Raw genomic sequence first — 23,101 nt, 5'->3', positions numbered from 1 at the left:
AAGGTCCATTGGTAAGATTTAGGTGAAAGGGATCTAATGGTAGAAATTTTATATAGAATAATCCTAGTGATGTTTTCACTAGGGTGTACTAATTTAAATTGTTCAAATTGTTGTTTCCTTTACCCTAGAATGTGACCTTTATATTTCAATACTTTATATTGACATGAGGAGCAGGTCCTCTCTCCGGAGGCAGACATATTTTCTACAGTAGCCCAGACTGGACAAACTAAATACTTTTGGTGTTTTTATGACAACTGAAGGTTTCCACAGGTTCTCGTACATGTTTGGAAGGGGAGGGTGAATCGAGGGGTTTTCAACTGCAACATCAAATTTCACCACTAGATGTCACTAAATTCTACACACTGAACCTTTAAATATCCTCTTTAGGGATTATGCGGCTTTTAAACCCAGATTGAAAACTTTGTGTCATACCATCATTTTTAACATTTTATTTTATTTTAACATTTTACTAAATGTATCTATTTTCATTTTTATTATTTTACTCCTTCAAACTATTTAAAAATTTCTATTCAGATTTAATCCTTTTTATTTCTTTTCCCTTTTTTTCATCTCTTTGCCTCTGTTATTCTACTCTTTATATTATCTCTTTTTTAATATATTTTTTTCCTTGAAAGTAGTTTTAAATAGTGATTGCAGATTTGTTTCTGTCCCTTTGCAGCACCGTGAATCTACCTCTGTGTATGCAGTGTGCTTTATAGTATATAACACCTTCTCACCTCTCTAATGGTCAAATCTTCTGACAGAGACATGAAAGATCATATTTATTTCACCTGTCAAGGGTCAGCCTTATATACATGTGATTTAAAGTATCATAAAATCAACTTTGCAATAATAAAAACCCTCTTGATTTTTAAGTGGTGTGTTTTTTTAATCGTAACTACCTATACTCTTTTTAACAAAGAAACTAAAAATTCAAATTTTAAAATGTTCAGCGCAAAACTAATTAAAAATAAATTTACCAAGTGAAAAGATAAAATCGTCAAAAACATTCTCCACATTGAAATTAAACTATACGGGTAATGACTGTATATAAAGAGCAATGACTGTAGATAAACATAAATTATTGAAAATAAAGATTAGTAATTGTAAATAAGGATCAATGATTGTAAGAAAAGATCAATAATTGTCTTGCACATATTTGCACAGATGATTGTCTCTGAGTATCTGGCTCTCTTATGACTGTTTTAAAGCAAAAGGAGTGTGGAGTTGAATGTGGAATTTTTGTTTGCTTGATTTGCTTCGTTTTTTTATATATATATTGTCATTTTCAACTACATTTAGCATTGGCTTATTGGATATATATAGTGAGCGGATCATTTTATGTAATGCAATAAAGCAAAAAAGTGATAACGAAACAAGAGGACAGAAATAAAGAAACACTTTTATTTTAAGGAGCTGGTGTGTATAAAACATTTCCTATGGAAGTCAATACCACAACATATACACAGCTCTGGATAGTGAGGATGGACGTTATTTTCCATTTTTCATGATGAGACGTGACTTCATTTGAGCTGGGAAATCTCTTGAAAGTATGCACCCAGCACTTTGATTCCCTGAATGTAGTTGGATCTGAAAGAGAAACATAAAACTTTTCAGCCCTTTTCAAAGTTTTTGAACTTTTCAGTCCATAAATGTATCCTCACATCACAATCACAGAGATGCGGGTAGAAAAGGAAATTAAAACAGTGCTCTCCCACAAAGCAAATTTATTCTGGCACAGATTTGGCCCACATTGAACACCGTCATCCGACCTGCATACAGCGTGGAATTATGCCACTAAGGCTGTCCACTCCTGTTTGCCAGATGTGGGCCACAGCCATAGCAATACCGCGTGTCAACCAAAGGGGCCAAAGGTGGCCCCAATTTGTTTGGTGTTATTTGGACCAAATTCACCATTGGGCCACTTTAGATTCAAATCCTGATTATATCTTGCCTAGAGGACTGCATGTTTGCCAAAAAAAGGCCCACATTTCTTTTGGGATATTTGGGCCACATTTGCAATTTTACAAGTGGGCAAATTAAAGCTTTTCCACAAGAAGGCCAGAAGTGCCGCTTCTTTGCCTGAAGTGGCCCACATCCGTATGCTATCTGGGCTGTGATATACCTGTTGAGTTTCTCATTCTGGGAGTGAGCTCCATCATCGGAGGATCCGATTGGAAGCAGCATGACGTTACACCCTGTGGTCTCCTGGAGGGTCAGGGTGACGGGGATGCTTCCACCCTCACGGGTCAGGTCAGGCTCCACACCAAAGACTACGGCACAGCAAGAAGGATGAGACAAGGTTAAAATGTAGTGTTTATTTTACCAACATTTTTTCTGTTGTTACAATTCTGTCACTCTGTGCTACTTAGTCTTTGTACCTGTCTTGATGGCCTTTCGACCAGCCAGGAAGTTCTTGTGAGAGTAGTCAGAGACCCAGGCCTTGGATCCGCTACCCATGTGCACTTTGAATTTGTTGGGGGATCCCAATTCATCAAATTTCTCCTTCAGATGGTTGATAACCTTTAAAATGAAACGGGAAAATATCAGTGGAACCAAAGAAACCACGAAGTTTGTTTGTGAGTACAAAGGTCAGACATTTTAGCATAAACAATTATCAGCATAATACGGAAATTTTGAAATTCAAAATACAACGCATCTCTTTTCGATGCTGGTTCAGAGTCTGTGTTAAAACGTTCTTTTGACTACACCTTCACCAACTTACATTTATGTAACCTGCACATTGGCATTTTTGTTCTTTAACAGTGTATACAATTTTTGTAAAATATTTAGGGTATAACGAACACATCTTGATTTATAAATCAGGCAATTTTAGTGTGTACAATTTATAACACTGCTTTACGTTCCTTTCACTCAACTAGGTACATGTAATAAGGGGTAAAATAAAGGTTACATTTGTAAGGCTTCTTCCTTTTTCGTTTATATGATTATGTGCAGGATGTGTTCGGCCTTGGTGGAGGCATGCGCTCCACTGAGTGCCATTTTAATTTATAGTATATATATATTACTGTTCATTAGTCAACATCTACCAGTTATACATGTTAGACACAACCAGTCTAAGGTATTTCAGGGTCTACCTTCTTCTCCACGACTTTGGGGTCCATGTCAGGAACAATGCGGATGGAGAACTTGCCAATGACCTTGCTTGGGATAACAGTCTTGGATCCTGATCCAGAGAAAGCTCCCTCGATACCATGAAGAGAGAGGGATGGGTACCTCCAGCGGTGCATTAGGACCTCCTCCTACAGGGAAGAAAATGAAGAAACAGTAAAACACTTGAATTAATATACACAGGACGGCAAGCAGTGTTTTCTGTTTTACTTTGCGTAATGTAAAGAACCAAAATCATTTCCTCACCTTGGTGTCATACAGTGGCTGATCAATTCCAATGTCTTTGTAGAAACTCAGCCACGTTGAAATCAATATCCTCATAGAGCTTTTTCTCCGCTTCTGTTAACTCGGCCACGTCTTCGTTTATCCCAGGAACCAAAATATCCCCCTTCCCGGTGACCAGGGAGCCTATTTATGAAGTAACAACATGAGATTAAAACAGTTCAGAGAAACGTACGTGTATGATCTGAGGTTGATTCGATGACGATTTGTATAATAATCAGCTTCACTTGCCCATAAGTGCAATAAGGTCGGTCATAGCCTCATGAACAGAGCCACCAAACACCCCAGAGTGCAGGTCCTTCTTACTGCACTCCCACCTTGAAAGTTAAGAATAAACTGTTAGTGATGTGCTGCATCGAAACACAATTTCACAAAACGCAGATTTATACTGGTGTTGTGACTCCACCTCAATGAAGAAGTAGCAGATTCCTCTCAGACCATAGGTGATGCAGGGTTTGGTCTTGCCCAGCCAGTAGTTGTCAGAGATGCAGACGTAGTCCACGTCTTTTAAGAAGGTGTCTTTTCGAGATACCAGCAAGCTCATCCAGGCCCTCAGATTCAGACTCCTCATCCCCCTCGAAGCAGAACTTGATATTGACGGGAAGCTCCTGGAAAATGAAGAAAGATAACCAAAAATAAAAAATGTGTTAAGTTTAAGTATGAGATATTTGATATTATGTACACAGTGCCTACTAGTAGGTATTATTTATTCATTATGGTTTTTAATTGTTTGATCACATATACTGCTTATCTTGTATGCATTGTGTGGGAGTTAGCTGGAGCCAATCCCAGCTGACACTGGGCAAGAGACAGGGTACACCCTGGACAGGTCGCCAGCGTATCATTGGGCCAGAATACAGAGGCAAACATACATTCTCACCTATGGTCAATATAGAGCCCCAAGAAAACCATAACTTATCTCAACACCTTAAAGAAAAGCATTTTTGTCACAGTAGCAAATTTCCCATGATAACATTTCCCATCCTAAAATAAATCGCCACACTTCTATGTATTTCCACCTCCAGACAAACAGCATTCCAAACAGCACATTTCTAATGGGTGTTGACGTTTTAATCACTGAGTGTATTCACCCATCACTGAAGCCATACAAAAGCATCTTCTGGTTTTTCACCATTCAGATGAAAGGAGGCTCTGGTTGGCAGGACATCCAACTAACAAAACGATCGTGCTTACAAGAAAGAAAGCTTTGTTTGTGTGCGTGTGAATCTGGCATAGGCAACCAGCGAGACAATAAAATGAGCTGACAACAAACCGAGTCTCAAACAGAGAGTTTTAGATCCCACTTGTCGTGATGACAGAGGTAAAAGCCAAACTGTGACAGTAACTTTACCTGCTTGATCTGCTTGTAGGCATCAATGCAGTTTAACCAGGCCAATACTGGACCCTTGTCGTCAGTAGAACCTCTTCCGTAGAGCTTACCTGCAAAGACAAGACAGTGTTTTAGAATCTACATCGATCATCTTTCGAATTATGCTGATGGTGCATGTTTTTGTTTGCAGAAAAAAAAAAGGTTGAGACTGAGAATGTGTTTGATCACATGCTGGAGTCAGGTAACATGTTTTTTCTCCTACTATTCTTAGACGAGATGAACAAGAAGAAAAGTTTACTATCCATCCATTATTACTGCTGCGATTTTGTTGCAGCAGTAATTTGTAACATTTGTAATGTTGCATGTGGCTGTAATTGAGGAAAAACATTGGGCTCGGGTCGGGTTCGGTTAGAAAATAACTAACAGGTTTGGGTCGAGCTCTGCTTATTTACTGCTCAGAGTGGAGATGTGTCATGCATCTATATTTACACTCCACAGGTCACTGAATAGGTGGTGACTGATTCTGCCTTGAAACAACAGCATTGGTTCCACTTGAACAGTGAGTACTGCAGATAAGACATGATTAAGATCATGGTTCTGGGCTGGGCTTTGGAAATATGCAGACAGGGATATGATCACAAGGAAGAAGCTAGTAAAAGCTCAAAATATATTTATACTCACAGTTATATTAAGATAATTACGATGAAAACAGCTTTGCTCACCAAAGAACAAATCTGAGCAATATACACGACACACATTTTTGATAATGTGAATTTCTTTTTTAAATCTAGCACAGCTGATAAGGTTCTTCTCTCACCAGCTTTCTCCACCAGAGTGAAAGGCTCAGTATCCCAGCCGTCGTCAATCTTGGCTGGCTGGACATCAAGGTGGCCGTAGATGCACACAGTCTTCTTAGAAGGGTCTGACCCCAAATGCCCCAGGATAACAGGGGGGAGGGGGATCTCCTTTCCAGAAGGAAGCTGCATGAACAAAATAAAATGACAACAGAATACAACAGCTGTAGAGGTTGATTTTTATTTTTTTTAAAGGATGCATTTGACACAATTTCAAAAGGAGCATGAAAAAGTTATCCATTACTCACTGTGACATGTATATTCACTAGAAACTGATTTTTTTACAGACAAATTCAAACATTAACAGCACACACTCACCGTCTGTTTGCCAATGTCCACCATCTCCACTTCGCCCCCCAGTCTCTTGATTTCCTTGGCGGCCATTTCCATCATCTTCTTGATCTCCCCACGCTTCTCTGGCCAAGCAGACACACTCTGGACTGCCACCCAATCAGCAAGACGCTAGGAAATTTAAAACATTAATTCATTAAAGTTTAATATAATACAACAAAATAGTGTAAATATTCTAAATTGTACAGTGGAGCTAGAGTGAATGTTTCGATTCACTTGGACTACAGCTACTGCAACTGGTGTGATGTTGTGAGGTCCACTGGCTCAACATTTTTGACATTTGGCTCACACACCTGACCCAAGCTCAATAAAAATGAATGAGGTCTAAACTCAATCAGTATGAGCTCACCTGCACATACGTCTCCTGTTGTTCGTCCACATGCTTGAAGAGCTTTGGAAGATAAGCCATCTTTACCAGCGACTGGAGGAGCTGAGGGTTCAACAGGCAGAAAGGACGTGAATGGTGTGAGTGTGTGCCCCGAACTCTGTGCTGCTTTATAGGAGGACGAAGAACACACCCTATTGCTTGAGGCTGACTTCTGCACATCATGAAAGTGAGAGTTGTTAGGATTTTACTACAAAGATGACTGGCTGCTACTTTGTGCATCTTGTAGGCTATTGCTTATAGATGTGTACATACGTTTTTTTAACCAACAGCAAGAATATATGTCAAGTCATAATACATTTTGTTCTGCCTGCTGTTTTTAAACTATTTGATTTTTAATTCATTAGGTTTGATTGGACACATTTTACAATCAAAGGGTTTAAGATTTAGGTTTAAAAAAAGTATTTTTATACATTTAATAGATATAATGGCACTCAGTATACCTCCACCAAGGCCCAAAGGTCCCCTGAAATTCCATGAAGCCGCACCAAATTGCACACACTCATAGATATCACTCCTCTAAACCTGCCTGATTTTATTCAGAAATTTGTGAAAATGTCAAAGAAACTAACTTTACGCAATGTTCCAGGGAAGTTAAAAAATGGCTCACGTCCCATCCTTTCTACTGAATTTCTATGGAAATCTGTTCAGTAGCTTTTGCGTAATACTTCATTAAATGAACAGGTGCAAAACCACCACCTCCTTGGCCGAGGTAACAATGGGTAAGATAAGGCAGAGTGAGCAAAAGGGCTGAGGGAGTGAGTGCCCCGGGCTGCTGGGTGTGGGGACAGTGAGCAAGCAGGTGATCCTGAGTGCCAGAAATAGCAGGTTATAGATTTGGTAACAGATAAAAAAAAAGACAAAGATGACAAGATACACACACACACACAAAACAGGAGCAGCCATTGACATGGGGACGGAGCAGAACATACTTTCAGAGAATGCAGAATGATAACCCCATAAATCCTTAATTCTGATCTTGGCTACTTTTGACCATGTTTATATACAAGTGTGCGAACGGCACCTCAAGGCTGCTACACACATGAGGACAATCGGGGCGATTTTAGACCCGATTTGCCCCTTCCGACAATCACGGGGGTGTTCCCAACCGGAGGTAACCCGCTGTCGGTTATCTGCCCAAATAATCATGAAGTGTGGGGGGTTTACAAGATAATCTTAGTGCTACCGATTGAGTCGGAGACTCCCCGATCTCTAATCAATTATGAGAGAATGCTCAATTGCCTTTCCATTAGACTGTATGTATCTAAGATATTCAGATGTTTCAACTTAAGCGTGCCATTTCTTGAGTTCTTTCCATTTTATATAGTCCTTGGTTCATTCATCAAAACTTTCATCAAATTATTTCACTGTGCTTCGTATGTGGCCTCAGAGAGATCTTTGTCAAAGGGAATATCTCATAGTGTCAAATAAACCTAAGAGAGCAGGATATGGACTGATCACCCTTAGCAGGGTCCCTCCTGGTGAGGGTATCTGATGATCACTGTATGACCCCAGGTTCACTGAAGATGTGTACAATGAAAAGCAGCATATGGTTTGTTAAAGAAGAATCTAGTTTAAATGTTGTGTTCCTCCTCTAATGTACAATGTGTTTAGCTACTGGTATATATCAAGATCCTTACAATCCATACCATCAACCAACCATTTAGCAATCATGGGCAGTTATTACATTATGACCATGTGCAACAAAGTCTTACTGCAATTACATCCTGGTCGTTGTGTGCACATCTTCTCACTTTTAACCTGAAACTAAATCCTGTGACATTGCTGTGAGAAGGTAATTGAGGCTACTCATTTAAGGAAAACCCTATCGAGGTGATAAAGAAACAAGACAACAGTAACAAAGAAACACTTTTATTATAAGGAGGCAGCGTGTACAAAACGTAAACTGTGGAAGGTAAATCATACCACAAAGTCCTACAGCTCTGATAGTGAGGATGGACACTCTTTTACATTTTTCATGATGAGACATTACTTCATTCCAGCTGAGAGACCTCATGGAAATATGCACCCAGCATCTTGGTTCCCTGAATGTAGTTGGATCTGAAAATGAAATAAAATAGTGATGAGCTTGTTTAGACAGTGAATAGTTGTTTAATACAAGCTGCAATAGAACAGACACATTTTTCTCTAACTTGGGTGGAACACCATAACAACAACTTACTAAAAACACGCCTTACATAATGTTTTCTTTGGCCTGATCAATACCATTTATTTGCCAGTGAGCTTTTTTTAGCTGGAGAGGTGTGGGTGTGAAAGTAAACTAAACTGCACTGTGATATACCTGTTGAGTTTCTCATTCTGGGAGTGAGCTCCATCATCGGAGGATCCGATTGGAAGCAGCATGACGTTACGCCCTGTGGCCTCCTGGAAGGTCAGGGTGACGGGGATGCTTCCACCCTCGCGGGTCAGGTCAGGCTCCACACCAAAGACTACGGCACAGCAAGGAGGATGATATGAAGGTTAGAATAGTAATCCAGTCAAATGAAAATCCCTCCTGGGCCGTAAGAATTTCCATCAAAAGTTCTGGTGACTAAGTCTTTGTACCTGTCTTCATGGCTTTTCGACCAGCCATGTAGTGCGGGTGGTTGAAGTCAGAGACCCAGGCCTTGGCTCCATGGCCCATATATACATTGAGTTTGTTTGGGGATCCCGTTTCAGCAAATGTCTTCTTCAGATGGTCGATAACCTTGAAAATAAAAGGAAAGAATATCAGAGAAACCAAAGGACCAATAAATTCATACATACAGTACATATATATGTTTAATCAAAAGGCCAAACACCAAAAATAAAATGTTATGCTGCTCTATAAATCTGCTTTACTGGCACAATTTTTGTTGTAGACATAATTCTATCCAGAACAGCGTAACCAAGCGAGTCATCTGTTTGATACATGGTGATTGGTGAAGTCATTAACTTTAAAATTTCACTGACAGGGACTAATATTTTCCACATAAAAACTACCAGAGGATTTAATTAGAGTTAGTGTTAGACACTACCATTCAATTTCATGGTCTACCTTCTTCTCCACAACTGTGGGATCCATGTCAGGGACGAGTCGGATGGAAAACTTGCCAATGACCTTGCGGGGGATAACAGTCTTGGCACCTGTTTCAGAGAAAGCCCCCTCGATCCCATGAAGAGAGAGAGATGGGTACCTCCAGCGGTGCATTAGGATTTTCTCCTGCAGGGAAAAATAATAGGATTAATACACCTTAGCATACACCATATTAATACGGCAGCCATTTTCCTTTAACATCTCACACACGCGTCACGGTTGTACTACTGTGATCCAGGTTGCAAGTCGTATAAACCTAGGGAATCTGACAAACTTATCATTTCTCCCCTCCTCAACTGATCACCAACTAGAGAACGAATATTTAAAATCTGGAGGGACATGTGTCACGGTCAAACAACGTATTTGATAGCCCCATTAGCTACGATTAGACAATAGCTAGTGTTAGCATTCAACCAGTTTGTAGCTAACACTAGTGTTTGATAGTGATCAGTACGACATTTTTACTCTGAAACATTACTGCACTTGACACATCTATTCAAGCCAGGAAGTGAACAGATTAAACAGATCTATCCTCTGTCTTTTGAGCTGCTGATCAGTCGGGTAGCAGTGACATTATAATAGTTTGTCAGTTTCTATGACCTGCAGCCTGGATCACAGCAGTACAACAAGGAAAATGGCCTCAGAGAAGTGCCTCAATGTACAGAAGAGAAATAAGCTCCTTGCCTTTGTCTCATGCAGCAGATGTTTAACTCCAACATCTTTGCAGTACTCATCCAAATCAAACTCAATTTTCTCATACAGCTTTTTCTCGTCTTCTGTCAGAGGGGCCACTTCATCGCTCATCCCAGGAACCAAAATCTGTCCCTTCCCGTTGACCAGGGAGCCTGTTTAACATGTGACAAACAGGAGATTAAAACTGCTACAGTTCAGAGAAGCGTTCGTTTATGATCCGAGTTTGCTTCTAAAATTGCACTCAAATGGGTTAATGAGTTTATAATTCAATAATCAGCTTCACTTGCCCATAAGTGCAATAAGGTCGGTCATAGCCTCATGAACAGAGCCGCCAAACACCCCCGAGTGCAGGTCCTTCTCACAGCAATTCACCTTGAAAGATAAGAATAAACTGTTATGGTGATGTGCTGCATCGAAACGCAATTTCGCAGAATGCAGAATCACAGATGTTCTGCTGCATCATTCAATTCTGTAGGACCACAGTTTAACGGATTGTTCTAAAAGTTAAAACATCGCATCAATTTGACTCCACCTCAATGAAGAAGTAGCAGATTCCTCTCAGACCATAGGTGATGCAGGGTTTGGTCTTGCCCAGCCAGTAGTTGTCAGAGATGCAGACGTAGTCCACGTCTTTTAAGAAGGTGTCTTTCCGAGATAGCACTAGCTCATCTAGGCCCTCAGATCCAGACTCCTCCATCCCCTCGAAGCAGAACTTGATATTGATGGGAAGCTCCTGGAAAATGAAGAGAGATAAACTTAACTGTTAAAATGTCTCTTTACATCATCAATACGTGACTTAGCTGTTAATTCTGTCTCTTATGTTATTGGTTGTAAAGGTTGTTGAATTACTTCTTTGTAGGACATCATTTTTTGTTTATAGTGACATCGGGATGATGTCCTTCCAAGCATGTAATCAGAAATTACTTTTCTATCCATATAATCTATAGGTTGTGTCTTTGGCCCTACAGAATGTGATACATCGAAAAATAAAATTAAAAAAATACAATAATTGTGACTTTAAGATCACTTATCACACAATGTCACATGATGAGGAATCATTTTCTGATCAATATAGGTTTTAGATCATCTGTCGCCCCATAATATGAGGATATTATATATTTTTGTTGACCTTGAACTGTGACTTATCATCTGGAGATACCCTCTGTCGTGAAATGTAAGGGATCTCACGTGCCTAAAGCAAGTAAAGGTACATAATACTGGTGTGTAGCATGCTTAAAGTAATGATTATTACATATAACCTGCTGCGTTAAGTAACTAGTGTCACTAATAAGAAAACAAATCATGAGTGATTTAAGTACAGAACCTTTGGTAAAATGAATGAAATATAACCAGAAGTCCATTTGTTAAAGAGATAATTAATGAAATATATAACAGGTAAGGGCCAATTCTTTCAATGCCTTATGAGCTTTAAGTGTTAGACCTTATATTTCTGCCCCTCAGAGTCAAAGTCGTTGGAGAAAGAGGAACTTTTCTCTAAAAACCTGTTGGAGAAAGAGGAACTATTCTGTGAAAATAGGGAAGTGCAGTAGATAGCAGGGTGGGGCAGGGTCGATAATGGTCAAACACTGTGTATGTATTGTATAAGCTGTTTTATCACAATGACAACTTCTCATAACTGCTAAATCATTGTGATGATACCTGGGAACAGTCCAGAAAAGGGGAGGAGAGAGTGGGAGAGGTATTTAAGGGGTAAACTGGGGAAAGTAGAGTTGCTTCTTTCTCTGCAGTTATGCTGACCGGCGAAGGCCCTTCCCAGATGCAGACAAGAGATAGAAAATGTAGTCTCCTCTCGTAGAGAGAGAGCATCCACGGATTATATCTACAGCTTGGATTTAACTATTTTGGGAAGTCAACTATCTCATCAACGAGACAAGCCAGGGGAGCTGTGGATTACACAGTTCATTCTGTGGATACTTTTACCTGCCCTACCATTGGAGTTTTTGATTACAAAAGACGACTATTGGACTCTGTACTGAGTTTGGAGTTTTCAACAGAATTCAGACTTTTGGTAGGAATCGAGAGGTGGCTTCGGCCAAGCCGCCCTTCACTCTCTCTCCAAATATAATAATGTTTTGAATTTTATTACAGTATGCTGAAATTTGTATCTTTTATATTTTTACTCTTTACCTTTTAAACTTTAATATTGTATTTTGATTAATGCTGTATGCTTTGCCTCTGCTAAAACAAATGTAATAAAGATATTAATTAATAAGAGAAGTTGCGGACATTGAATTTGTGCTCAGTATGATAGTAAATGGATTTCTTTGGTGATTTTTAACAATTTACAGATTCTTAAAGGTTACTCTAGCCAATCATTTTGACACAGATCCTTGGGGCTTAACAAGGCCACTAAACAATTCCTAGCAATTTACAAGTGCTCAGATTATGAGAGGAGAGCTGCCGTTAACGTGCGTGACTGAAATACGTTTTTTCTCATCAAGCTATTCAGAAATAGACTATTTCAGTGGAAGCAGGGTAGACGCTTGCACGTAGGCAGTTAGAAGCTAGGCGTGTCTCCTCGCCACCAGCTTAAACAAGTTTTAGTGAATCTCTTTTTGAGTAAATCTGTTAGGAGCCTGAGACTCTGACCCTTTAAACGGAGAGCTGGAACAGGAACTCCTGTACAGGGGCTTATCACGACACCTTCCAAGAAATATTCCCGGTTCCCCCCACGCATTGTTGAGTTGGGCCTACCCCACTGGAACAAGCTGCTTCTAGCTATGTTCAGAAGAAAGACTGGTTTCAGTTGAAACCGATTATCACTTTGAAGCTGTTCATACAACTTAAATTCTTGTGCCCCACTTTCCAGTGTTGAAACTGTGCAATAAAATCACAATATCTTTTGATCATAGAATAGCTACTGGATTTGTTGACTGGAGCTGCTGAGTGAAAGTTAACCATATCCTGTGTAATTTTTTTACTTGATAAAACCAATGTCATGTCGTTTCAGGGATGTGACTTGGATTAATCATTAAGTGTTGGTTGGATAAAATCTGCAACACCATTCACAATTTCACTCAGAGACCTTTGACCACTTTCACGATGACGGGTCAGACGTGATCAACAAGTAATTATCAAATCAGTTCTGTACTCTATCACTGACCTAATTCATTTCTGCAGAATTGCACTGTGTTATAACTTTTCCTTTAAAATCAATTAATCCGACCATATGATCATGAATTAAAGTGTGATCTAAATGTTTAAGTTTGTATCCACCTGCTGGATCTTCTGGTGGGCCTCAATGCAGTTAAACCAGGCCAACACTGGACCCTTGTCATCAGTAGAACCTCTTCCAAAGAGCTTACCTGTAAAGACAATGAACGTTTTAGTTTAGACTTTACTTGAGATTGTTACGTCTTTCAAATTATTCTGATTGTTTTTGTTTGCAGAAAAAAGTCTGTGTGTTACTGTCAGTCTCAATGTTCACCTCTTCTCTCCCTGTGGCAAATACAGTTCAGGTAAGTTCAGAGCTGAGTCTGAGATAAACACTTGATTCAGGTAACATGTTTTTACTTTCTCTGGTGTCATCTGACTATTCTTAGACAGAATGAAAGAGAAGAAAAGTTATCTATCCATCCATTATTACTCCAACATTTGTATTCCCTGCTGGAAAATTACCTCTTTGGGTTGTTATATCTACAGCCCCACACAATATGTACAGACAAAGTTGCAGATCGCTTGCACATTATATAAGTGGGAGCAAGGTTAGAAGAAATAGAAAGTGAAACATGTTGCGAGTAAGAAAATAATTCAACAGACAGGAAGCGGACCAGAGGAAGTGGATGTTGTTCTTTCTGTCAGCTGACTGTCACCAGACAATACACAAGATGATTTGGGTATTGATATTAGTTGAACCAAAAATCCAGCAAGCAAAAACAAGGAAGGATGTGAAAAGTTGTCTCAATATATTATGCCCTTTTGCCCTCTGGAAAGCCGAGCCTATTGCTGATTCTACTTAAAAACAACAGCACTGGTTCAACTCGATCTGTGAGTACTGCAGATAAGACATGATTAAGAATATGGCTCTGGGCTGGACTTTGGAAATATGCAAACAGTGATATGATCACAAGAACGAAGCTGATAAAAGCGCAAAGGATAATTAACTCAAAGTTACATTTCAGTAATGCTGTTGAAAAAGAACAAGTTTGATCATATTAGTAAGAGAAAGTGATGTCAAAACGTTTTATTTTATGCCTCATTCAAACTACTTTGACTTAACTGTGCTCCTTGCTTGTCTGGGAGGACATATCTGTCATTTATTTTAGTTTTGATACTGAAAGTTAGCAAAACCAAAAATGAAAATCATTACATGGACGCGTGGGAACAGAAACCCTGGAGTCAATCACAACACGTCTCCTCTTACATGCCCAGCAAACAAATTCATTTTTACAACCTTTATAAATTTTCCCAAAATGGCTCCAAGATAATTTTTTATCCAACTCAGCTGATATGGTTTTGTTCTTACCATCTTTCTCCACCAGAGTGAAAGGCTCTGTATCCCAGCCGTCATCAATACTGGCTGGCTGGACATCAAGGTGGCCGTAGATACACACAGTCTTCTTACCAGGGTCTGACCCCAACTGCCCCAGCACGATAGGAGGCAGGGGGATCTCCTCTCCAGAAGGAAGCTGCGTTAAAAAAATGTATAATATAATTATTGGGTATATTATATAGCTACCTTTTTGGAGAGGTTAATGTTTCTGGAGAGAATGCATTTTGTTGAATTAGGCACACTGTTCGGAATCCTGTTTCAAAAGTAGCATGAAAAAGTTCCAGAAAAACATTAACAGCACACACTCACCTTCTGTTTGCCAATGTCAACCATCTCCACTGTGCCCCCCAGTCTCTCGATGTCCTTGGCGGCCATTTCCATCATCTTCTTGATCTCCCCACGCTTCTCTGGCCAAGCAGACACACTCTGCACTGCCACCCAATCAGCAAGACGCTAGGAAATTAAAAACATTCACATAAACGTAAGGCTTGGTTAAAGCTTCATTCCAAATTGTAAAGTGGAACTAGTGTTACTTAGCACAGTTCGGTTTCCATTAACTTTAACTGCAGCTACTGTTAACATGTCACTAATGGGATTTGCTGGGGTCCACTAGCTCAACTTTTATCACATTTGGCTCACACATCTAACCCAAGCTCACTCAAAATGAATGAGTTACAACGCTCTTCATTAACAAAGAGAAACACAACATAACTGCATTGAGTTACGAGAGCTATTTGGGAGACACTTCTTATCAGTCCAAAGATAAGTGGACTGTCAGAGTAACACAGCTAACATTAATCTTGCATTAAACTATTGTCAAAACTTCCATCAGAATGAGCTTACCTGCACATACAGATCCTGGTGTTCATCCACATACTTGAAAAGCGTTTTAAGATGAGCCATCTTTGCCAGCGACAGGAGGAGCTGAGGGTTCAACAGGCAGAAAGGGTGTGAGAGTCTACTTTCAACCCCGTGCTGTTTTATAGGACAAAGAACACGCCATCCTGCTAAATGCTGACCAATGCTGGATTTCCGTCTCCTCTATCATGCACACGTTGTAAGTGGGGAGAGGGACAGAAGTGCAAGTTCCATATCAGGAAGTGGAGCTGGTGAGATTTTGCAACAGTGCACAGCTGACTGGCCTGCTATTTTGTGCATCTTGTAGTTTCTAAATCAACAGCAAATAGAATTGATGTCAAGTTACGTCATTATATGGGAGGGGGCTCAAATCATGTATCTGGGGATACAAACAAATATCGCACCACAAAAAAAATTGAAATGTTTGAATTTAGTCCACCATTGCCTTGGTTTGTTCCACTTTACATTAATTATTTAAAGGTTCAGTGTGTAAGATTGAGGTATAAGGGATCTATTGGCAGAAATAGTATATAAAATAATCTTGTTTTCATTAGTGTGTGATTATCTAAATTGTACAATTTATTTTCTTTAACCTAGAATGACCCTTTACATTGAAATACTTTATATTTACATCGGGAGCGGGTACTCTACGGAGGACGCCATATTTTTACAGTCTTCCAAACTGGACAAATTAAATATCTTTTTATGACAACTGAAGGATGCCACAGGTTCTCCTTCATGTTTGGAAGGGGAGGTGGAGGTGAGGGGTATTCAGCTGCAACATTCAACTTCACCACTAGATTCCACACACTGAACCTTTAAATCTTTTACCAAATCATTTCACTGTGTATGAAAACGTCCAATTTAAAAACCTCAGTGGGATCACTAAATAGTGGGATCACTAAATAATTCACAAAGGTTATACAATCATACTCCCAGAAACATTGATAACTTAAATAGGCTAAATTCATTATTAGCACTGAATCTGAAAATGAGCTTTGTTTATCAGGGCATTTTCAATAGAAAAATAGTGTATAATTGCAACTTTTGGGACATAAAATTTTAGCATATGCATGTGTTCATGCTTTTTATACATCCACATGAAAACAATTTGTTACATATTCAATTCAGGAAAGTTGTGTATATTATGCATTGAGATACTGGAGCTTTTTAAAAACTCGTAAGGGGACGGGTGTACAATATTAGTGTAGGTTACAAATGCTGTGGTGTTGCATGTTACGTAGCTCGTGTAGGGACACGTTTATAGCAGCTATGTACTTGCCCCTATACGAATGAATATATAAATAAATAAAACAGCGTTACACTGGGGCTTGACTACACTTTCTGTTTCCGGTAGCCTAACATCTGTCTTTACATACAAGCCCGACTCAACACACCATCTAACTGAGGGTGACGCAGGGAAACGCGTCTGTTAGCCGACAGGCTAACTACATGATACAGTTTGGTAACTTCAGGTTACGTTGGGCGAGAGCTAGCTAGCCTGTCCGTATGATTTCTGAAACAAGGCACGTGATCGGCAGCACTTACTTCGTGTTGTTGGTCACTCGGCAGCTGAAGTCCACATGCGACTCCTCACCTGACAGCTCCTGTGGTTAGAAGGCGCTTCGACTCAGTCTGTGATTTGTTCACGACACAGCCCCAACACGTAATCCTGGCGCAGAGAATTGTGGGTAAACTGCAAACGCTTCGTCACGTAAGAGCCAGAGAATAGACTGGTCCAGGACCCCCCCCCCCCATCCTTACAACTGTAACTCCTAAATTACCTCAAGTGTTTATTAAATAAATTGTAGAACACACACACACACACACACACACACACACACACACACCTCTTTACAACAGCTAAAGAAACTGAAAAGTGAGTTTTAAAACAGATTTGAAATGGACAACAGTTGAAGTTTGTAAAATGCAACAACATTGTCAACCTGCATCTTTACTAATTTTTTTGGGGCAATCTTCTCATAGCAGGACTCACTCATTGGCACATAATGAATATTGCAATAAGGAACCAAATACACCCAACATTTCAGCTAACTTCTTCAACAAATGCAGATTTATAAAAAAAAAAAAAAATCTACTCTTCAAAATATTTTATATACATGAAGCTTTACCTATCCAATAGTGTGCCAACCTTACTCACCGATTTGACCTCAGATTATTCTCTTATTATATAAAAGGGTTTTTGTTTAGTCTGCTTATGCCATGTCATAAGGTCAGACACCAAGTTGTACATGACTATTTTGAGTTGGCCAGTTTGAGTCAGTGTTGGCCAGTTTTTGATTCTAAATAATATTTACAAAAAAAAAAAAAAATTCACCCTCACAACCTTCAGGTTACATGAGGATCCTCCAGGAATTTCAGAATGTGTGGAGAGCAAAGCATTTTGATCCCCATCTGGTGAATGGCTGTAGTAGTGCTGTTCATAAATCCCTGCCTCCTCCATGTTACATGGGCCAAAATAAAAACTCTAAGAGGACTTTTCATTTCATTGCAGTTATCATACCAATGCATGTTCAAAAGTATTTTTTCTAGCAATTACAGGTTTACTTAGTTTTGCTAGAAGAAAAAGACATGATTGACAGTTGAGACAGACATGTAATGGTCGAGCGCATGTATAGGTGGCAACTTGCTACAGAAGCTCCATTCCCACATTACTACTGCAAAGACAGACTTCAAAATGTTCAGTGCAAGATGGCATATACACAGTCTAAGCTGCTGTCCCAAAACATGTTTATTGTAATGTTGCATTCAGTGAAACACTTCCTTTTCAGTGTCCCAAAAAAAGTTTGTGAATGTGATTATCAATGCCACCATGACTAGTTAGCAGCTACTAGACTGACCAAAAATCTGCAGGTAATCTTCAACAAATTACCAGTTAACCTTTCCTGTAACTGATTATATTGAAAAGCAAAGTCTATATAGCATTGTTCAGAACGAGAATATTTAAAAAAAATAAATAAAAACTGTTACTGTAATTTAAAATATTGCATTTATTGTTTTGTTCATCTCAGGTGTTGCAGCAAATCCCTATGGTGCCTAGAAGCAAAAGAACATGGTTAGACAACATTTAATAGAATTGACAAATTTTCAAGATTAAAACTCACCTTTCCATCAAATGCACCGCTCTTCACATATCTTTTCTGATGGAAAACACACTTCTGTAGAGCACATGAAATAAATCTGCAGAAGAAAATATTTCGAAAGCTTTAGTGATCATTTGCAAGTAGTACAGATGCTTCCAATACTATTCTCGTAGGTTTAAATGTCCATGGACAGTCAGTGTTGGCTCCGAGTTCTCCACTCACTTCTTCATCAAGGTACTTGTTTGTTGTTTGATCCATGAACTGGAAGGCAGTGACCATGAAGCGCTTCGTGTAGCGTGATTTGACAGCGTCGCTGACTTGAAGGATGGACACGTTGGGGTCAAAAGGGTTTGCACATCTACAGAGGGAAACCCAAGTTATGCATCACCTATACATAACTGATAGGTGAGGACAGAGGGTAAGGATATTAATGAAAAGGCAGTGGGCTCAGTCATACTTACCTTTCATAAACAAGCACAAGTGCATTCTTTGCAGAGAAAGGGTAAGCTAGACAGTAGTTGACGAGAATTACGGCCTTTGGTAATGGAGTATTCAGGTACAGTTCAAGATACACCGGTTTGCCAAGGAGCAGGCGCAAGGGTTGTTGGTAAGTGGGCAAGTAACTCGAGTACGTACTATCTGTTAGGATTATACAGACAAGCAAACTTTTACTCCAGTCCAGCAAAGATAATTGCATTTGGTTTTGTAACGAATGAATACCGACCTGTAGCAATTCTCAACTGAACAGCATACAAGCCAGAGGCAATGACTGATGATGGCAACGTGGACGATGGGGTCATGACCATGTAACCAACACTGGCCAGTGACTGCTGAGTGTTACCATCTTTGCTGTAGCGGCACTCAACCATGAATCTGTAAAGACAGGGGGTTTAAGATTGGCATGTTAGTGTAAAACCAAAACTACCATTAAGACAGATTGTAAATAACTTAAGTAGAATTGCATCAACAGAGTTAGGTGTGCTGTATAGATTACTAACTTGAGTGCGTCACTTCTTGTAATTACACCATACTTGAGGTTCAGAGCTTGGACAACAGATTGCACCTCAGCCAAGTAGATCTTTGTCTCACCCACTTCCTGTAAAGAGAAGTAATTTTCTCCTCAGGTGGGCATCAGGTCTCTCAGGCGTTTATAATGTACTGCAAGCATTTTTAAAGCGACAAGTAGCTATGAAGCCCATTCAAATTAATCTTACTGGAGACATGCAGCAGTTGAGAGATTATAATCAGTGCTAGGATGTGTTCACATCAAGTGAACTGAGAAACATGATCCAACTTTAAGCAACTACAAGCGGCACACAAAGTAAAGTTTAGGTGTAATATTAGTCACTTCTTGTCACAAGGGGTGCACTGGGTGAGTCGTGTGTTGATGGTAATATTGTCATTTTGGACAGCGACATTTAAAATGCACTGAAAGCAGCTGCAAATTATATTTAAGCAGTAGCACTATTCAAGAGTCATGTGGGGGGGGGGTCAACTTACATATGCACGAGTTCCACATTCTGTAACATTAAACTTGAAGATGGCGACCTTGTCATTAACATGGACTGGTTTACAATTTGGATATCCAGGAATAACAAGCTCGGTGGGGTCCACAGGGATGGATGCAGAGTCGAAGCGAATGGCAAACACAAAGTGCTGATCCCCAGTGCACTCTAAAATGAAAATATAGATCAGAACTGTCAGGTTACCCGGTTCTGAAATACTAAAATTTCTTAGAAAACAGAATCCTTACCATCCAGTGGATAGTAGCAAACAGATGAAACAGAATCCACACAGCACCCAATCTTTTCACAATACGCGGAGGAGATTTGTGACTCGCCACAATACACCCTTTCCCCCGTAGCGACTGCACAATCTGAAACAAGTGCAATAGACATTTTTAAAAAAAGGGATCTAATAGAAAAGTCAAGACACTTAAGCTTCAGTGGCACAAGATTGTATAAATACTTCAGTCTCTTAACTCCTGTTGATGGTACATACTATCTCATGTTTGCTCAGTCTGATAGCTGAGGTAAATCTTTGGCCATCACATCAGCATGTGCCATTTCTCAGTGCCAGTGAATTTCTGCTCAATCTCTGTTTGCACTCACTTTGTGCTGGTGGTGGAGTTAAGCACTTTTCCTTAGGTTTGTCAGAGCGAGGGTGCAGGCCAGGGTCAAACTTCAGACTTTCTTCGCAATATGCTGTAGCAACTTGTGTCCGACCAAACTCATTGATGTACAGTAACTCCAGTCCGTAGCTGTCCGTCTGAAATGACTTCAAAATAGAGCTTTTCCATTAGACTAAATTTTAGGATAAAAAAAACAAGATGGAGCACTACATGTTCTAACCATCTTGTGGAAAATGCAAAAGCAATTCATCTTCAGTAACTTACATGTTTTACATGGCATCCACCAAAAGGTACAGTCAAAGTGTTCCTGAGAGGGTTCACGTCATAACCACAAGACTCTGGAGCATCCATGACAGGCAACATGTCTGTTGAGCCTGGAGGGAAATTTATTCTTAAGTAGAGAACATTCATCAAAATTAAACTTCACTTTTAAATAATCAGAAAATCTAAGTACTTACCCAAAACTCTAACTTCACTTAACTGCCCTGTGTGCAGAGTAATTTGAAAGCCATTTTCAGAACAGACAACATCGAGGCCATTAGAGCCCAAACTGGTACTACTGGTCCAACTCCTTGGTGGGGCGTCCACAAATTCCACCTCATATTGACCATCTGTACTGCTGGGCAGGTTAGTTAAAACAGGACCACCACCTGCCACATGGAATCCATGGTCACCAAAAGCATCCATGTTACTGGTGGCAGCACCTTCAACCTCAGGAAGTTCATCTTCAGGAATTGGCTCATAGCCGTAACCTGGAGGGTAGGTAGATGAAAAACACAGAAATCTTATTAAACTACAAGAAAAAAAAGCTTCCTAATGTAGAATTCTCAGGTAGAGATTTGTTTGAAGAGTAAAAATTCAGCCACTGAAGTTGACTGATCAATCAATTCCCCCAAGAGAGCACACCGAGCTCCACAGCCGAGTGCACTGATCAAATCAATTGAACATTTAACAAATAGCTACACAATCCTAAATTCAGTCCATTTAGTTAAAAGAAGTCACAACACAGTCCAACCACAAAAGGGAACATGCAACTTATTGAATACAAGACAAGGTTAGTTAAAAAAAAGGTGCTGCTAAAAACCTGACTGCACAACCATAAGAGATACAAATATATGAAGAGCACTAACAAGTCAAATCAATTCCCCAATTTAACTAACATTACTCAGACCAGCAAATACAAATTGTAATTTCCTGTACCTTAGACTAGCCCTTTTATATTTAAATACTTTAAATCTACAGCTGGAGCAAGTCCTCTCCAAGGAGGCCACCATGTTTGTTTTTTTTAACAGTAGTCCAAACTAAAACACCTTTGAGTTTTTAGGACAACTGAAGGCTACCACTGGTTCTCCTTGATGTTTGGAAATGGAGAGGTATTCAGCAGCAACATGCAAATTCACCACTAAAATTCTATTCACTGAACCTTTAAAAGACTCAACTTTCCACCTGAAATATGGTCAATTTAAAATTCCTTGCTCAAAAACAATCTCAAGTACATACAGGTCCTCAGTTTAGGGTCTTGAGTTATGGGTTTGCCTGTTTCCCTGCTTCTGCAGCACATGCAAGTCCTGAGTGTGGAGACACATCATAGCAGAGACAGTGACATTAAAGTTTACCTTCCGAAGAAAAGCCACGAGCATCAGTCCAGCGCCCGGCCTCGTACAGACTGAGGAGCTTGGATTCGTCGATCGGCTCCCAGCCCCGCACCGGCAGCAGCAGCAGCAGCAGCACCAGCCCAACCAGCAGCTCGACCCCGAGCCCAGCCATGGATGTAAGTGAACGGTCTAGCTCAGACGATGATACTCCGGATAAAGTCGCTGTGTCTCCGCAGCGGTTCAAGTAGTAGTCGGAGTCCGATTGATTGCACCTGATGGCTTATTGTCACCTGAGGCCAATTAAAGGCCCAGGTGTGTTCAGTGAAACCCGCCAATCAGCTGCGAGGAAACAGAAAAGGAGGAAGTTCAATGTTTATTATTGTTATTATTTATTTGTATATAACAAATGAAGTGATCAAAATGTTTTGTGTTAATTTGTAGGATTTATTATCATTTACGCTTTGGCCTGAACTTGTTTTTTTTAGGCAAATACGCAAATGCATATTAGACACAATTTTAAACCTTAACAACTTTCTTTTATTGTTGACTTTTGCCATCACTTTTAAATGATGTCTCTCTGATGTTTTTGTGTTGTATCATTTGCATTCTTTGAGTTTGGCCTTTAAGATCTGATGCAATCCAGTAAAACTATAAAACATATTCTTCCTTTATAAAGCTTTGTATATTGGTCAGGTTTTATTAAAACGTTCCTTCAGGTGTTAATTAGTCATTGTTGTTGCATTGGGCTTCATTATTTCAAAAAATTATTTCTAATATTCTTCCTAAATGTTGTTTGC

At 39.7% G+C, this 23,101-nt stretch overlaps 3 protein-coding genes across 3 annotated transcripts; all 3 read right to left on the bottom strand.

Moving 5' to 3' along the window:
* Nucleotides 1-1,484: 1,484 nt before the first annotated feature.
* LOC117770609 (cytosolic non-specific dipeptidase-like) lies at nt 1,485-6,485 on the bottom strand. The gene is given in 13 exon segments (XM_034600233.1): nt 1,485-1,590; nt 2,126-2,273; nt 2,382-2,523; nt 3,099-3,263; nt 3,379-3,417; nt 3,419-3,540; nt 3,646-3,731; nt 3,816-3,952; nt 3,954-4,022; nt 4,766-4,854; nt 5,562-5,724; nt 5,917-6,060; nt 6,299-6,485. Coding segments are annotated over 13 exon segments (1,431 nt in total). The 5' UTR covers nt 6,359-6,485; the 3' UTR covers nt 1,485-1,523.
* Nucleotides 6,486-8,190: 1,705 nt separating this feature from the next.
* On the bottom strand, nt 8,191-17,167 carry LOC117770608 (cytosolic non-specific dipeptidase-like). The gene is made up of 12 exons (XM_034600232.1): nt 17,023-17,167; nt 15,460-15,540; nt 14,926-15,069; nt 14,590-14,752; nt 13,341-13,429; nt 10,636-10,836; nt 10,391-10,475; nt 10,095-10,255; nt 9,372-9,536; nt 8,900-9,041; nt 8,637-8,784; nt 8,191-8,395 (listed from the first exon to the last, which is right to left on the bottom strand). Exons 2-12 carry the CDS (start codon nt 15,517-15,519, stop codon nt 8,329-8,331), a joined length of 1,425 nt encoding a protein of 474 aa, XP_034456123.1. The 5' UTR covers nt 15,520-15,540; nt 17,023-17,167; the 3' UTR covers nt 8,191-8,328.
* A 1,299-nt stretch (nt 17,168-18,466) lies between these two features.
* Nucleotides 18,467-22,534, bottom strand: LOC117770669 (zona pellucida sperm-binding protein 4-like). Its single transcript, XM_034600321.1, has 12 exons — nt 22,326-22,534; nt 21,168-21,461; nt 20,974-21,083; nt 20,690-20,855; nt 20,332-20,454; nt 20,079-20,251; nt 19,577-19,674; nt 19,303-19,451; nt 19,040-19,217; nt 18,801-18,936; nt 18,600-18,675; nt 18,467-18,531 (listed from the first exon to the last, which is right to left on the bottom strand). The coding sequence occupies exons 1-11, from the start codon at nt 22,474-22,476 to the stop codon at nt 18,607-18,609; spliced, it is 1,647 nt and encodes a 548-aa protein (XP_034456212.1). The 5' UTR covers nt 22,477-22,534; the 3' UTR covers nt 18,467-18,531; nt 18,600-18,606.
* Between the last annotated feature and the right edge of the window lie 567 nt (nt 22,535-23,101).

Source organism: Hippoglossus hippoglossus, chromosome 11 (assembly GCF_009819705.1).
Source record: "Hippoglossus hippoglossus isolate fHipHip1 chromosome 11, fHipHip1.pri, whole genome shotgun sequence".
NCBI classification, from domain to species: Eukaryota; Metazoa; Chordata; class Actinopteri; order Pleuronectiformes; family Pleuronectidae; genus Hippoglossus; species Hippoglossus hippoglossus.
This window is presented reverse-complemented; position numbering and strand designations above follow the sequence as displayed.

Coding starts and splice junctions, on each gene's coding strand:
- LOC117770669 (XM_034600321.1), bottom strand. CDS start 22,476: ATGGCTGGGCTCGGGGTCGAGCTGCTGGTTGGGCTGGTGCTGCTGCTG. Junction 19,452..19,576: donor ACAAGAAGTGACGCACTCAA/GTTAGTAATCTA, acceptor CTGTCTTTACAG/ATTCATGGTTGAGTGCCGCT. Junction 18,676..18,800: donor ACAAGTACCTTGATGAAGAA/GTGAGTGGAGAA, acceptor TTTCTTCTGCAG/ATTTATTTCATGTGCTCTAC.
- LOC117770608 (XM_034600232.1), bottom strand. CDS start 15,519: ATGGCTCATCTTAAAACGCTTTTCAAGTATGTGGATGAACACCAGGAT. Junction 13,430..14,589: donor CACTCTGGTGGAGAAAGATG/GTAAGAACAAAA, acceptor TTGTCTTTACAG/GTAAGCTCTTTGGAAGAGGT. Junction 10,476..10,635: donor TCTGCTACTTCTTCATTGAG/GTGGAGTCAAAT, acceptor TTATCTTTCAAG/GTGAATTGCTGTGAGAAGGA.